The sequence below is a fragment of the Leucopleurus acutus genome, assembly GCF_964270905.1.
Source record: "Leucopleurus acutus genome assembly, chromosome: 6".
Lineage (NCBI taxonomy): Eukaryota > Metazoa > Chordata > Mammalia > Artiodactyla > Delphinidae > Leucopleurus > Leucopleurus acutus.
This window is the reverse complement of record NC_139149.1, coordinates 63758931-63773260: the sequence shown is the minus strand read 5'-3', so window position 1 is coordinate 63773260 and position 14330 is coordinate 63758931. Positions and strand designations below refer to the sequence as shown.

General features: G+C 39.3%; 1 protein-coding gene across 1 annotated transcript in view; it reads left to right on the top strand.

Moving 5' to 3' along the window:
* The window catches only part of PDE11A (phosphodiesterase 11A), a gene marked incomplete at its 3' end in the record, with an annotated part of 409287 nt that overhangs the window by 148594 nt on the left and 246363 nt on the right, over positions 1-14330 (top strand). The window contains exons 3-4 of the mRNA XM_082841569.1: positions 2818-2907; positions 8854-8994. Coding sequence (XP_082697695.1) covers positions 2818-2907; positions 8854-8994 — 231 coding nt within the window. The remainder of the gene's footprint in view (positions 1-2817; positions 2908-8853; positions 8995-14330) is intronic.

Here is a 14330-nt window from a genome sequence, read left to right as displayed (position 1 = left end):
ATATAATACTTGGCCCCAGAAGGCAACTAAATACAGGAAGGAAGGAAGGAAGGAAGGGAGGAAGGGAGGGAGGGAGGAAGGAAAGAAAAGAGGGAGGGAGGGAGGGAGAGAGGGAGGAAGGAAGGAAGAAGTGGAAAGTTAACCATATCTTCTCTCTTCCACCTCCATCATAGTCACTGTCTCCACGGTAGAAAAAAACCCCCAGAAAACTGCAAGGAAGGTGCTCTGTGTGTGTGTAAGTGATGTTGAAAGTGGTCCCATTCTGGCTAAAGGCAGGGAAATTCTGGCAGTATATCTGGCAGCTTTAGGTCAACAGCTTTATACGACTTACCAACATACTTCCTAAGGCATGAGGGGGACTGGCAGGAAGAGCGGGTGACAGAAATAATATCTAGTTCTAGAAGGCAACATGTTGTAAGGAATGATCACCAGTTGTAGAATGTGATGACCTGAGTTCCTTTGTAGGTTTGAGCAAGTTTCCTGGGTTTCCTGATCTCTAAAATGTACATAATGTTCCTCCATGAGGAGGTGATGTGAGATTCAAATGAAGAAATGAAGTGAGAGTGTCTGACACATAGTAGGTCCTCATTAAATATTAGTTTATTTTGAATCAGAGTCAGTGAAGGAATTTATCCTGAAAATATCTGTAAAAATCAATTCATTGATTTTTTTTAACCTCTATTCAATACCTTAATTCTCCCTTCTTTAAAAGTGGGGTCTCAGCTATCACCTCACACCTATCAGAATGGCTGTCATCAAAAAGACCACAAATAACAAATGTTGACAAAGATGTAGAGAAAAGGGAACCTTTGTACACTGTTGGTGGGAACATAAATTGGTGCAGCCACTGTGGAAAACAGTATGGCGGTTTCTCAAAAAGCTAAAAATAGAACTACCATATGACCCAGCAATCCCACTCCTGGATTGATATCTGAAAAAAGCAAAAACACTAATTCGAAAAGATACATGCATCCCAATGTTCATAGCAGCATTATTTACAATAGCCAAGATATGGAAGCAACCTAAGTGTCCATCAACAGAGGAATGGATAAAGATGATGTGGGGTGTGTGTGTATGTGTGTGTGTGTGTGTGTATACACACACACACACACACACATACACACACACAATGGAATACTACCCAGTCATAAAAAAAAGAAATGAAATTTTGCCATTTGCAGCAACATGGATGGACTTGGAGGGCATTATGCTAAGTGAAATAAGTCAGACACAGACAGACAAATACTGTATGTTATCACTTACATGTGGAATCTAAAAAATAAAACAAACTAGTGAATATACCAAAAAAGAAGCAGACTCACAGATATGGAGAAAAAGTTAGTGGTTACCAGTGGGGAGAGAGACAAGATAGGGGTAGGGGATTAAGAGGAACAAACTATTATGTATAAAATAAGCTACAAGGATATATTGTACTACACAGGGAATATGGCCAAAATTTTATAATAACTATGAGTGAAACATAACCTTTAAAAATTGTGAATCACTATGTTGTACAACTGAAACATATAATATTCTACATCAACTATATCTCAGTAAAAAGTGGGATCTCAGCATTCACTTCTACAAAATTCTGAATTACTTTTAGGGACACTCTGTCAGAGTTGAGTATACCCAGGTAGCCAAAGCAAGATTTTAATAGGAAAGAAATGATAGGGATTGTGAAGTGCCAATCATCTTTTGTTCACCTCCAGCCCCTCTACAAAAGCACCTCCCACTCCAGGTAATTCTGTTCTGGGTATCCCAGGGGTGTCTCACGCTTGCTCCTGGGTGGATCTGCCTCTGCTGTTTGCATCCCTCACCCACGGTGAGCACTGCACTGCCCTCTTCCGGGCATGGCAGGAACTGCTCGGTTTTGCTGCTGCCTCTTGACGTGGCATCATGGTGCGTGTGAGAGAGAGAGACAGAGAAAGAGAGAAACTGACTGTTATATAAAACATGCCCACATGCCCGTTTCCCTCTACTTTAGAAAATCCCAAAGCGTTGTCTCTCTTCACAATGTCCTACATTGTGAAGAGTTTATGGAAAGAATTCTTTTGGTTTTTACTTGAGACATTCTCTCTCTCTCTCTGGAATCAGAGATTCTGGAGATGAATTTGAGTGAAAGTGCCAGGAATTACTGAGAATCCCTAGACCTAGACCCCCTTTGATAAGAAAATCTTTGTTAGGATCATGCCCATCGCACGTGGCTGTTTCTTCCCATAGGAGGAGTGCTCTCTTAAAGGGTACCCAGCCTTTCCTGGGTAGTTATAGCAACAGAGCAGTGGGTTCAATTTGAACCCTTCTGCATGAGGCTCTTAGGCCCTCTGGCGCCTAAGTTCCTACTGGGCCCATCCTAACAGGCATGCTTAAGTCTGTAGCTGACAGAGTTCTAGCGTCAAGCTGAGATCCCTGCTGTGGATACATATGTACAAAGAAATTGGCTTATATCCTGCCTACCTCCAAGTGTGAGTATGGGCACTGCCTTAAATTCTAAATATATCAGACTTCATTTACTCATTTTTCATTGATCAAGGAAGAATACAAAGATGATTTAGACACAGTTCCTGTATCACAGCCATCACAGTCTGTTGCTTCACTTTATATCTTCATAGATGTGACTGTCCCTAGTTAAAGCTTGACTGTCCCTAGTTAACTCTGAAAAATATTCCTTCTGAAGTTAAGATACTAGTATCAACAACACCATACTCAGTCTCTGTGGTTGAAAAGATAGTATTGAAATCAGGCATATGAAGGAAATGTGAAATTTAGTTCCATATTTTTATGTTTTAATGTTTATAACTCTCTCTTTGCCCCCAGGTTATGCAGATGTATCTTCCATTTTGCGGAATTGCCATATCTAATGCTCAGCTATTTGCTGCCTCAAGGAAAGAATATGAAAGAAGCAGGGTGAGTAGAAAGAAACATTGCTGACAACCCTCAAAGCTCTCTTTCAAGTGTCTGTGAGTCATTATGTCTTTTAAAAACAGCGGATGATCTTTGAATAGTCCAGGAATCCTTTTTATTTGTATAATCCTTCAAGTCTATGGTTGAAGATCCCCTTTAAGCAATAAACCCAAATGGAAGTGGATATAAATTCTCTGTTGTTGTTTGCAGGAAATAGCTTCTTTTAAAAAGGAAATTAATTTCACATCTATACTTCAAGGCAGCAGATATATTCTTGCTTACTTATAGCTTTGAAACAATAACACAATTTAGTGATTTTTTTGCAGTTTAGTTCCCTTAAGAAGCAAGGTATGTTACAAATGATTTCACCCCACCTCACAAATTTTGAATTGAAAGTTTACCTGGAAGAGCATCACAAGGTAACTGGACAATAATGCTACAAACACCATCTTATAGATTATAAAGAAACTCACATAGAGGGATTGATCTCATACACCTTCACCAATTATAGGGTTAAATAGTAAAAAACAAAACAAAACAAAAACAAAGACTGGTGCTCAAATAATTGCAAAATGATCAAATACAGATTAAATTATATTAGGCTCACTATACTTTTAAATATAGGGAAGTTACTGTCACAATTTAGAAATATATTTAACAAGAAGATGTTCAGAAAGGTTAGAAACCCTCAGTTAACTGGTAATCAAATTGATTAAAAGTTTCATTTGCTAAGCATTATGATTTATTAATATTTCACAGGGGACAATTGACAGCTACAGCTATCTTCTTTAGCACAGCATACCACCTGTTTTCTCTGACTTGGATCCTGTTGTCATCTTTAGCCCCATGTCTTACCATTCTCCTCCTTTCATTGGACATCCCAGCAATACAGTCCCCAATTTCCAAAAAACAGTCTGTTTCACTTTCTCATTCCCTTAGTAATATTTCTTCCTCTGCCTTCAATGCCTTATGTCCACCTTCTTCCTCCCACTGCTTTTGCCTTGCATTTCCTTCAGGACCCAGCTCAGTCTTCCATTTAATCTTTCCTTTGCTTGTTGTTTTGCCTTATATATACCACCACTGTTTTATTGTGGGCACTTACCACACTGTATAATATGTATTGATGGCCTTCCTCTCCAACTACATTTTAAATTCCTTAAGGAACACTTCATGAATTACGAATCTTTGCATCCTCATGTATTCATTTACACGCTCAACAAATATTTATTTTGTGATACTCTTCAGACACTGTCTGTCCAAAGCCCCTGCCTTCACAGAACTTACTATTTTAGTGGGAACTGTAGATAAGAGACAAACGAGCAAATAAAAATTAATATAGTATCAGGTAGTGGTAAGTTCTATAAAGAAGAATGAAGTGAGTTAATGGAATACAGACTGGTTGCTGAAGGATAGTTTCGGAGGATGTTTATTTCAGAAGGTGATCAAGAAGTGTCTATAGAGAGATGATATTTGAACAGAGACGTGAATTAAATGAAGGAGTAAAGCCACACAAAGATCTGGGAAGAACATTCCAGGCAGTGGAAATACCAAGTGCAAAGGCCTTGGGGTAGGAGAAACCTTGGTCCATGTGTCTAGAGAGCAGAGAGGAGAGACCTCAAATAGCCAAAACAATCCTGAGAAAGAAGAACAAAGCTGGAGACATCACACTTCTTGATTTAAAACTATACTTCAATGCTACAGTAATCAAAATAGTATGGTACTGGCACTAAAAACAGACACATAGACCAATGGAATAGAATCAAGAGCCCAGAAATAAACTCATGCATAGATAGTTAACATCTCTTTGACAAGGGAGCCAAGAATACTCAATGGGGAAAAGGTAGTTTTTTTTTCAATAAATGGTGTTGAGAAACCTGGATATTCACATGCAAAAGAATGAAATTAGACCTGTATCTTACATCACTCACAAAAATTTCCTTGAAAAATATTAAACATTTAAATGTGAGACCTGAAACTGTAAAACTCCTAGAAGAAAATGTAGGGGAAAAGCTCCAATGATTTTTTTGGATCTGATATGAAAGCTCAAACAACAAAAGCAAAAATAAAGTGGGACTACATCAAACTAAAAAGCTTCTTCACAGCAAAAGAAACAACACAATGAAGAAGCAACCTACGGAATGGGAGAAGGTATTTGCAAATCATACATATCAGTAAGGGGTTAATATCCAAAATTTATCAGATACTCATACAACTCAATAGCAAAAAAAAAAAAAAAAAGTAATCCAATTAAAAAATAGGCAGAGGATTTGAATAGGCATTTTTCCAAAGAAGACATACAAATGGCCAATAGACACATGAAAAGATGCTCAACATCATTAGGGAAATGCAAATTAAAACTACAATGAGATATCACCTCATACTTGTTAGAATGGCTATTATCAAAAAGATAAGCGATAACAAGTGTTGGTGAGGATGTGGAGAAAAGGGAACCCTCTGTGCACTGTTGATGGGAATATAAATTGGTATAACCATTACAGAAAACAATATGGAGGTTCCTCAAAAAATTAAAAATAAAATTACCATATGATCCAGCAACTCCACTCCTGAGTATATATCCAAAGGAAATGAAATCACTAGCTCAAAAATATCTGCACTCCCATGTTCATTGCAACATTATTTACAATAGCCAAGACATGGAAACAACCTAAGTGTCCACTAATAGGTGAGTGGATAAAGAAAATTGTGATACACACATACACACACACACAATGGAATGTTATTTAGCCATAATACAGAAGAAAATCCTACCACTTGTGACCCCATGGATGAAACTTGAGGGCACTGTGCTAAGTGAAATAAGTCAGACAGAGAAAGACAAATACTATATTATCTCACATATATGTTGGATCTATGGAAAGCAGAACTCAAAGAAGCAGAGTGTAGTATGTTAGTTGCCAGGCATTGGGGTGTGAGGGAAAAGAAATGTTGGTCAAAGTATACAAACTTCCAGTTGTAAGATGAATAAATTCTGGAGATCTAGTGTTCAGCATAGTGACTATAGTTAATGATACTGTATTATGTACTTGAACATTGCTGAGAGAATAACTCTTAATGTTCTTACCACACAAAAAATGTAATTAATGTAAGGTGACGGGTGTGTTAGCTAACCTTAGTGTAGTAATCATTTTGCAATATATAGGTGGATCAAATCATCACATTGTACACCATAAACTCACACAAAGTTTTATGTCAATTATATCTCAATAAAACTGGGGGGGAGGAGAAATAATGTGGTTGGTCAGTGAGAAGTGAGAGATTATACAAAAAAATTAGCAGTAAAATATATAAGGCTTACTGATATTGGAAATGAGTGAAAACGACTTTAGGCTTGTACAGGTGGCAAGTAAACGGTTGGATACAGGAATCTATAGAGTTTTGGGGAGTGTGAAGACTCGAGATTAATATTTGGGAACCATCAGCATATAGATGGTATTTAAAACTAGGCTACAGGTGGGGAAAATATATGGGTAAGAAAGGGAAGAGGTCTAAGGATGAGCCCAGGAGCAAAAAAGGTGATAAGAAGAAGGAGGTGGGGAAATGCAAGTGACATCAAGAAGCAAGGAGTATTCAGCTGTGTGCAAGGCTTCCAATGTCTGTTGAATTGCATGTCATCCTAGATTTTCTTCTTTTTTTCTCCTATTTTGGAGCTAGTCTGCATTGTTATTTGTGAAATTTTTATCACTTGTTAGTAAAGCAGAAATTTTTAATTAGAAACAATAAAATTACTATAATGTAATTTGTCAGTGCAAAACTCAAGGCACAATTAGTTTTTCCTCTGAGATAAAAGTTTTTGTATATGGGTCCCAGAGGCCCCATCCATGCAGTCCCAACAAATTGAAAAGTTAAATAATTGTTCAGTTAATATGATCCATCTGAAGAAATAGTCTGGATGATTAAGGAAATAATGTCCTCTCCCTTAATAACAGGGGATTTTGTTGGTAATTATGCAGACAGTTGCCTCATTTTTGTTTTGTTTTGTTTTTGTTTTACGGTACGCGGGCCTCTCACTGTTGTGGCCTCTCCCGTTGCGGAGCACAGGCTCCGGACGTGCAGGCTCAGCGGCCATGGCCCACGGGGCCCAGCCGCTCCGTGGCACGTGGGATCCTCCCGGACCGGGGCACGAACCCACGCCCTCTGCGTCGGCAGGCGGACTCTGAACCACTGTGCCACCAGGGAAGCCCGCCTCATTTTTAATGTTATATTTGCACATGAAATTATCGCACATTGACCTCTTACAGTGATTTGCTGTCCAAATGCCAAATGGACAGGATACATTTAAAACTTTTTTCACCTCCTGGTGTTTCTCTTTGCTTTGGGTTCATAGAGCAATGCATGGCCCTTAGCCATAGTCACAAGCTCTCTTTAGAGAAAACGCTACCCAAGATATTGGGTCCTATTTTAGATGCTCAGTGAACTAGACTTATTTCATGGATCTCTTAACTCATTCAAATGCTTTTCCACCTGAATAGACTCAGAGAAGAAATATTCACATGTTTCAGATGGTTTCAGGACAAATCAAATTCATTACCAAAGTTGAAAATTAGTCAACACCATCTACCAGAATAGATGTGAATTTGAAAACTCATGAAATCCTTTTGTGACAGGTCAGACTGGAGAGTGCACATCTTATTAAATTCTATTGAATAAAGCAGGCTCTGGTCAATTCACTGGCTGTGTAATTTTCTGATTGCACTCTTATAGAGGCATAATATCTGCCACCTGTAAATGGCCCACTATTCCTCCATCTCCAGAAATATCCATGTAATTAAAAATTCTAAATAAATATTATCTCAATGCATAAATTGTAAGCTAACTTATCTGGATAGAATGACAAGTTATTACAATTTCATTTTTAAATGAGTATACAGTTTTCAAGTTAGAATTTAAGTTTTTTCTTTAATTTTTGTGCTTTTCATTCTATTGTTTTAATAGAAGTTTTAATGGTGATTTCTTTTTGAGAAGTAAAATGGTATTTAAATGTTCTCCTGGACAGATTGGGATGAAGCAGTACTTCTTGTGTAGAGGGATTAATGGAGTTTTTATATATTTTTTTGAAGGCTCTGAAACTTAAGTAGCATCCGCCACTGTGATTCTTAAAGAGTTCTGTGAGAGATGGGTATTAGTGAAAATAAGTCTTGAGTTTGACCATGAAGCTATTTCTTCTGGTTGGTGAGGAAGAGATGCTTTGTAATTTTCTGAAATAAATGTGCATTAGAGAGAATCAGGTATCTGTTATTCATAAAATGTTGGTTTTATACCTAGTCACATTGCAGAAAAACTACTGTAGGAGGGGAAAAGCCTATCAATAATGATTATATGAGATCATGTAGTCATTAACTATATGGAATATAGTCATACAGATATATGAGGAACTTATGTGGGATTTTATGGACTGGCACTATTCTCAAGTTACATTTTACAATTCAAGACTGTGTTATAGGGACTTCCCTTGTGGCGCAGTGGTTAAGAATCTGCCTGCCAATGCAGGGGACATGGGTTCGAGCCCTGGTCTGGGAAGATCCCACAAGCCGTGGAGCAGCTAAGCCCGTGTGCCACAACTACTGAGCCTGCGCTCTAGAGCCCTTGAGCCACAACTACTGAGCCCGCGTGCCACAACTGCTGAAGCCTGTGTGCCTAGAGCCCGTGCTCCACAACGAAGAGTAGCTCCTGCTCGCTGCAACTAGAGAAAGCCTGCACGCAGCAACGAAGACCCAACATAGCCAAAAATAAATAAATAAATTTACATATAAAAAAAGACTATGTTATAAAATGAAATGATGGAAGTTTGTCAGAACAACCATAAACACTATAAAAATTAGCCACACAAAAATGTTTATATTTTTATAGCAAAGACTAAATGGAATTTTGAGAGAAAAATTTTAATTCAGTCCCTTAGCCACCTAAATACATCCACTTTATCTTTCCTAGGCTTTGCTAGAGGTGGTTAATGACCTCTTTGAAGAACAGACTGACCTGGAGAAAATTGTCAAGAAAATAATGCATCGGGCCCAAACACTGTTGAAATGTGAACGCTGTTCTGTTTTACTCCTAGAGGACATCGAATCACCAGTAAGTCGTCTTTTATCTGTCATCTGCGTTAATGAAGTAAAGTTTAGTTTTGTTTAGTTGTAATTAAGTTTGTGAAATCGTGACTTGAACCACTCTTTTGTGACTCTTCTAACCATGAGGTGAGGTGACTTTTTATAAAAGTAAAATTTTTTATTTCCTTTACATGTATTTTCGGTCTTGATCTGCTGTCACCTGAGAAACATAGACTCTTCCACTGATGGGGGACCTTCGATGTCTAGCCTAACCCTGAGGTTAAGATGAGGCAGATGAGGCAGCTAAGGGTTGGAAGGGTTTGCCCAAACTCACACAGCTGAATAGAAGAGAAGCTTGGGTGCCAGCCTCCCATCGTACCCACCCAGCAAGGGAAGGCCCTCAGCACTTGTGGGCATGGATTGCAATCCACGCAGTGCTCCACAGCCCTCTTCTGGGGGTGGAGTGAGGAGAAGCAAACGAACCCTGGGGAAGCAGTGCCCTTTGTGCTTGAGCTGAGTGGAGCAACCCTGAGCTGGGCTGTGCTCTCCAGCAAAGGTCTGTCCTGCTGCTTCCCAGGTGCAGTTTCCAGGTTCTTCCACTGCTGCTTCAGACCTGTGGACGCTTACACAGTGTACTCCAGTCAGGAGGCGGAGGCACCTTTCCTCCTTATGCAGGGGCTGCTCTTACTCCAAGGGCGAGCAGCTAGGTCTCAGCCTCAGGCCTGCCACACCTTGGCTCTCAGGTTCTGTTAGACATTCTGGCTCTTTGTGGGAAATCTGCTGGTTAAATACATAACAGTATTGAAAATAATGATCATCTTCAGTCTAACTTCTTTTTTTTTTTTTACATCTTTATTGGAGTATAATTGCTTTACAATGGTGTGTTAGTTTCTGCTTTATAACAAAGTGAATCACTTATACATATACATATGTTCCCATATCTCTTCGCTCTTGCGTCTCCCTCCCTCCCACCCTCCCTATCCCACCCCTCCAGGCGGTCACAAAGCACCAAGCTGATCTCCCTGTGCTATGCGGCTGCTTCTGCCTAACCCTCAACAGCAGTTTAATATCTTTGCCATGAACTCTTGCCAAAGACCAGGAATTGTCTAGCAATTAAGTGCTGTTTTAATACCTCAGAGAATGATGTTTTACCATACTTTACTTAAAAAATGTTATTGTCTTTACCTTTAGGTTTGCTTTCCTCAAAGAATGAGAACCTTAGGATAAATTTTGGAGATTTAATCATAAGTATTGTAAAACTTACAACATTAAGTTTAAAAAATTTTTTTTATTGAAATAAAGTTGATTTACAATGTTGTGTTAGTTTCAGGTGTACAGCAAAGTGATTCATATATATACATATATATATATGTAACTGAAAACATATATATATTCCTTTTTAGATTTTTTTCCGTTATACGTTATTATAAGATATTGAGTATAGTTCCCTGTGCTATACAGTAGGTCCTTTTTGGTTATCTATTCAACATTAAATTAAAAAAAAAATCTATATATGTTTAAAATGTTTAGGAGTGTTTCCCTATATCTTAGCAGAGTTTGGCGTTATTTCTACTCAGCAGGTGTGGTTTAAGCAAACAATAGCTTTGCAATTATCCTGCGATTGTGTAAAACTCAGTAGAACCTTGGGAGAACACGCACACACACACACACACACACCAATAGCCCATATTTGTGAAGCGCTTCCAGATGCTTTGTGAAGCATCTGGGTTTATTCAATACTCACTGCATCCTTACGGGATAGGTATTATTATCATCCTCACTTACAGGTGAGGACTTAAGGCTCCAAGAGTCGAGTGACTTATTAGTCTTCCCCACCACCTGACTCTGAAACCCCCACAAGGAGTGGGAAGAGGTGGGGTGCTCGGTGGTTCTTGGCAGGCTGTGGACTCTCCCTGAGCAAAGGCAGGAAGGGGCAGTGGTTGGGGCTTTTCAGCTTCCAAGGTTCCTGAGCCACTCCCAGGTCCCTGTGAGGGCAAGTGGCTGGGGGACCATGTGGAATCTAAGCAAGGACAAGCTCACTGTTTGCTAGTTCAGTTAAAACAGACATGGAACTAATTTAAACCAGCTTAGGGTGGTCACTTTTGTAAACTTCTAACATGGACTAGTTTTTACCCTGCAGTCTTGCTCTCTGGCAAGTCCGATGAAAAAATACATAAGACAGACAATGATATGGAAAGTGCGGGCAGAGCTGGAGAGAATAACAGCGACAGTAATAGCTTCAGGGTATAAAGTAGGGAGGGGGTCAAAAATCACTCCCTAGACTAGATGACTAGATGGTACATGCATAAAGGTGTTGGTATAGTACTGAAGGTTAAGAAGACCTTTTCACTATCACAGCTGAACATTCTAAGACTGTAATATTGGGGTCAGGGCAGAATATCTGGGCCTAGCCTATCATTTCTTCTTTGCCCAACCCCTCCCCCTCACAGTAAGGAGGAACTCCTTTACTCCAGAGGGGCAAGGTCTGCAGGTAAAAGTGAACTATGTGCAAAAAGAGGAGACTAATCTGTTTGGTTCCATTTGAGAAGCTGTGAAGATTTTTTGCCGAGGTTACTGCCTGGGGAGGTGGGGTGGGAATGGGGTATAAATGTGGCATCACCATGCAGAAAACCCGTCAATGCCCTGCTTTCCTTTAACACGCTTCTCACCAAAGGTTTGTTGAAACTTCAGACTCAAAGGGATAGCTGTTCTGTGCACTACCCTGATTGTCAGGTAGAAATGATAGGAAGGAGATCAGATACAGTCACTCCATGTGTAAGAGGAGAAGCCAACTCAGGACACCAGACGCCAAAATCTGGTGCTGGCACAGCAAACAGAAAATCATGCCGAGTCAGACTTCTCTGGCTGGAACTTCGTCCTCCTCACCTCAGAATACTGAATGGATGGAATGATATTAAAAACCTTTGTCATCTAGATTTAATCAGGGGGTTGAATGATTATTATAGAGGGACCCAAGCAACACCTGTAAATGCTACGTGATCTTATTTTACTGATTAAGAGCACACTTAGATTCCTATCCCAATATTAGAAAACAAAGATGGAACTTGACAACATGATTTTTAATTCTGAAAAGTTCATATGGAAAAATAACATATAAAAGTAGCCAGAAAAAATGTTTTAAAGGCAACAAAGATGTAAAATGGATGAGGTTTTGCCTGTGAAGCTGTTAAAATATATTATAAAACTAGAGATTTGTTCCTTATAAGAAACAACTGAACAGAATAGAGTCCAAAGACCCCTATACATGTGAAAAGCTAGTAAAGACTGTTCTCTTTCCTGTAGAGTTTAGAAAATTATTTCTGAGAAACAAAAGTGTGTTGGAGGACTAGAGAGTTTCAGACTTGAAATGACAGTGTTTTGGGTTTGTTTTTTTACTGCAAGCATTTCAACAATAAAGATGCTTTTGTAATTATAAAGGAATACGTATAAGTTCTCAATGTCACTGAGCAAATCCAGAATTCAGTCATGCCTTGCCCTTGTTACTTATGACCTTTCTTTCTTTATTATCATCAGCAAACCTATCACTCTCCATCCCTCTCTCCAACCCTCCAGTTAGCCTGGTACGTTGTTTCAGGCAAGGGATTGCACTGAATACAGAGACAAAGAACTCCATTCGGGGTTTGTGAGTGCCAAAATGGGCTTTAAAAAGTTATGACAGAGTTATTATTCTCAAAAACCAAGACTTTTTCATTGGCAAGGACAAGGCTTTCTTAGAGACTTGAAGGAACCAGAGCTTAATGTTGTACCCAAAACAGTAGATTGGAAAGAGAATAGATGAAGCCCTAGACTCTCCCATTCATGAGTTGCCCGGACTAAAGTGGGAGAGTTGGAGAGAAGAGGAAATACGGTTTTCCAGCTCTCCTAGCCCTGCCCAGCCTCAAGGCCACTCATAGTGGAGCTAGGGGGGTGGTGGGGATTGAAAGTCCCCCCAGACCCCGCGACAGGGAAGAAGACTGGAGGCGGCAATATGGGAGGAGCCATGGGACAGCCAGAGCCCCACGAAAGCATGAGGGGCAAATACAGTTTTCCCATTTACTGATAAAAGGTAACAGAGGGAGGGCTGAGACCTGAAGAAAGAAGCCTAACTGTCAGGACGAGGGAGGCACAGAGGATCTGACCTGGGCCTGGGGAGCTATAGGTGTAGATATTTAAGCACATCCACTGTTAGGAATGACTAGGCTGAAGATCAGTGAGGCTGTCTTGCCTCTTAGAGGCCAGCCTGGCTGAGAGGGTGACTATAGATCAGATGCTTTGCTCCAAAGAAGCCAAAAAGTTGCATGTCATCCTGGTGAAAATTTCAGTATTAAATGAATTGAATTCTGAAACGATTGAGAAAATCTTAAGTGGCTGAGTTAACTGGATTGTCTCTTTTGCCTTCTGTCAGCAAGCAGAACTAGGGCTCAAGAAGAGATTCAGTTGCCACAGGAAAATAACATAAGTGACTTTTTGTACAGCTATGTCTGTGGCCTTTGAAATTTATAATCAGTATACAAATTGTATTCTCTAGTCAATCATCTTATATTCAGTACACAAATATGACAAAGCAAGCCTTTGAAATTAGATTGGTGGGAAGATTGATGGATTGTCCTACAAATGTTTTGGAAACAAATAGCTGGCAACTTAGGAAGAAAAAATTCAAAAAGCTGGATTCTTACCTCATACTTGTCAAAATATAATTTTCTATAAGGCAAAATCGTAACTTTCATGTAAATATTTAATAAATACATATCAAAGATTATTTTTAATTCATTAATTTATGAGGGAACAAATAAGATGTTAAAACAAGTCCAAAGAGCATTTGAGAAGTTAGGTATTTATAGGCAATGTTAAGATAAAATTTCTCAGAGACAAAACTTTTTAGAAACAAAGCAAGTCCATAAACTGTAATCTTTAAGGTTATCTTTTCCGTAGGATAGAAATTTTTAATCAGAGAAAAAGCTACAAATTAACATGTAACTTTATTAAGTCTGGAGTCTTTAATAAGTAGTAACCAAGGATGGGACTTAGTACATTTCTTAGATTGGGGGTGGCAAATTTTTTTTTGTAAGTTTTCAGATAGTATATTTTTTAGGCTTTGCAAGTCACATGATCTCTGTCGTAGCTACTCATGGTAGCATGAAAGCAGTCTTAGTATGGCTATGTTCCAATAAAACATTAGTTATAAAAATAGGTGTGGGGGGGACTTCCCTGGTGGTCCAGTGGTTAAGGCTCCGTACTCCCAATGCAGGGGGCCTGGGTTTGATCCCTGGTCAGGGAACTAGATCTCACCTGCATGCCACAACTAAAAGATCCCGCATGCTGCAACAAAGATCGCACTTGGCAACAGAGATCCCACGTGTGACA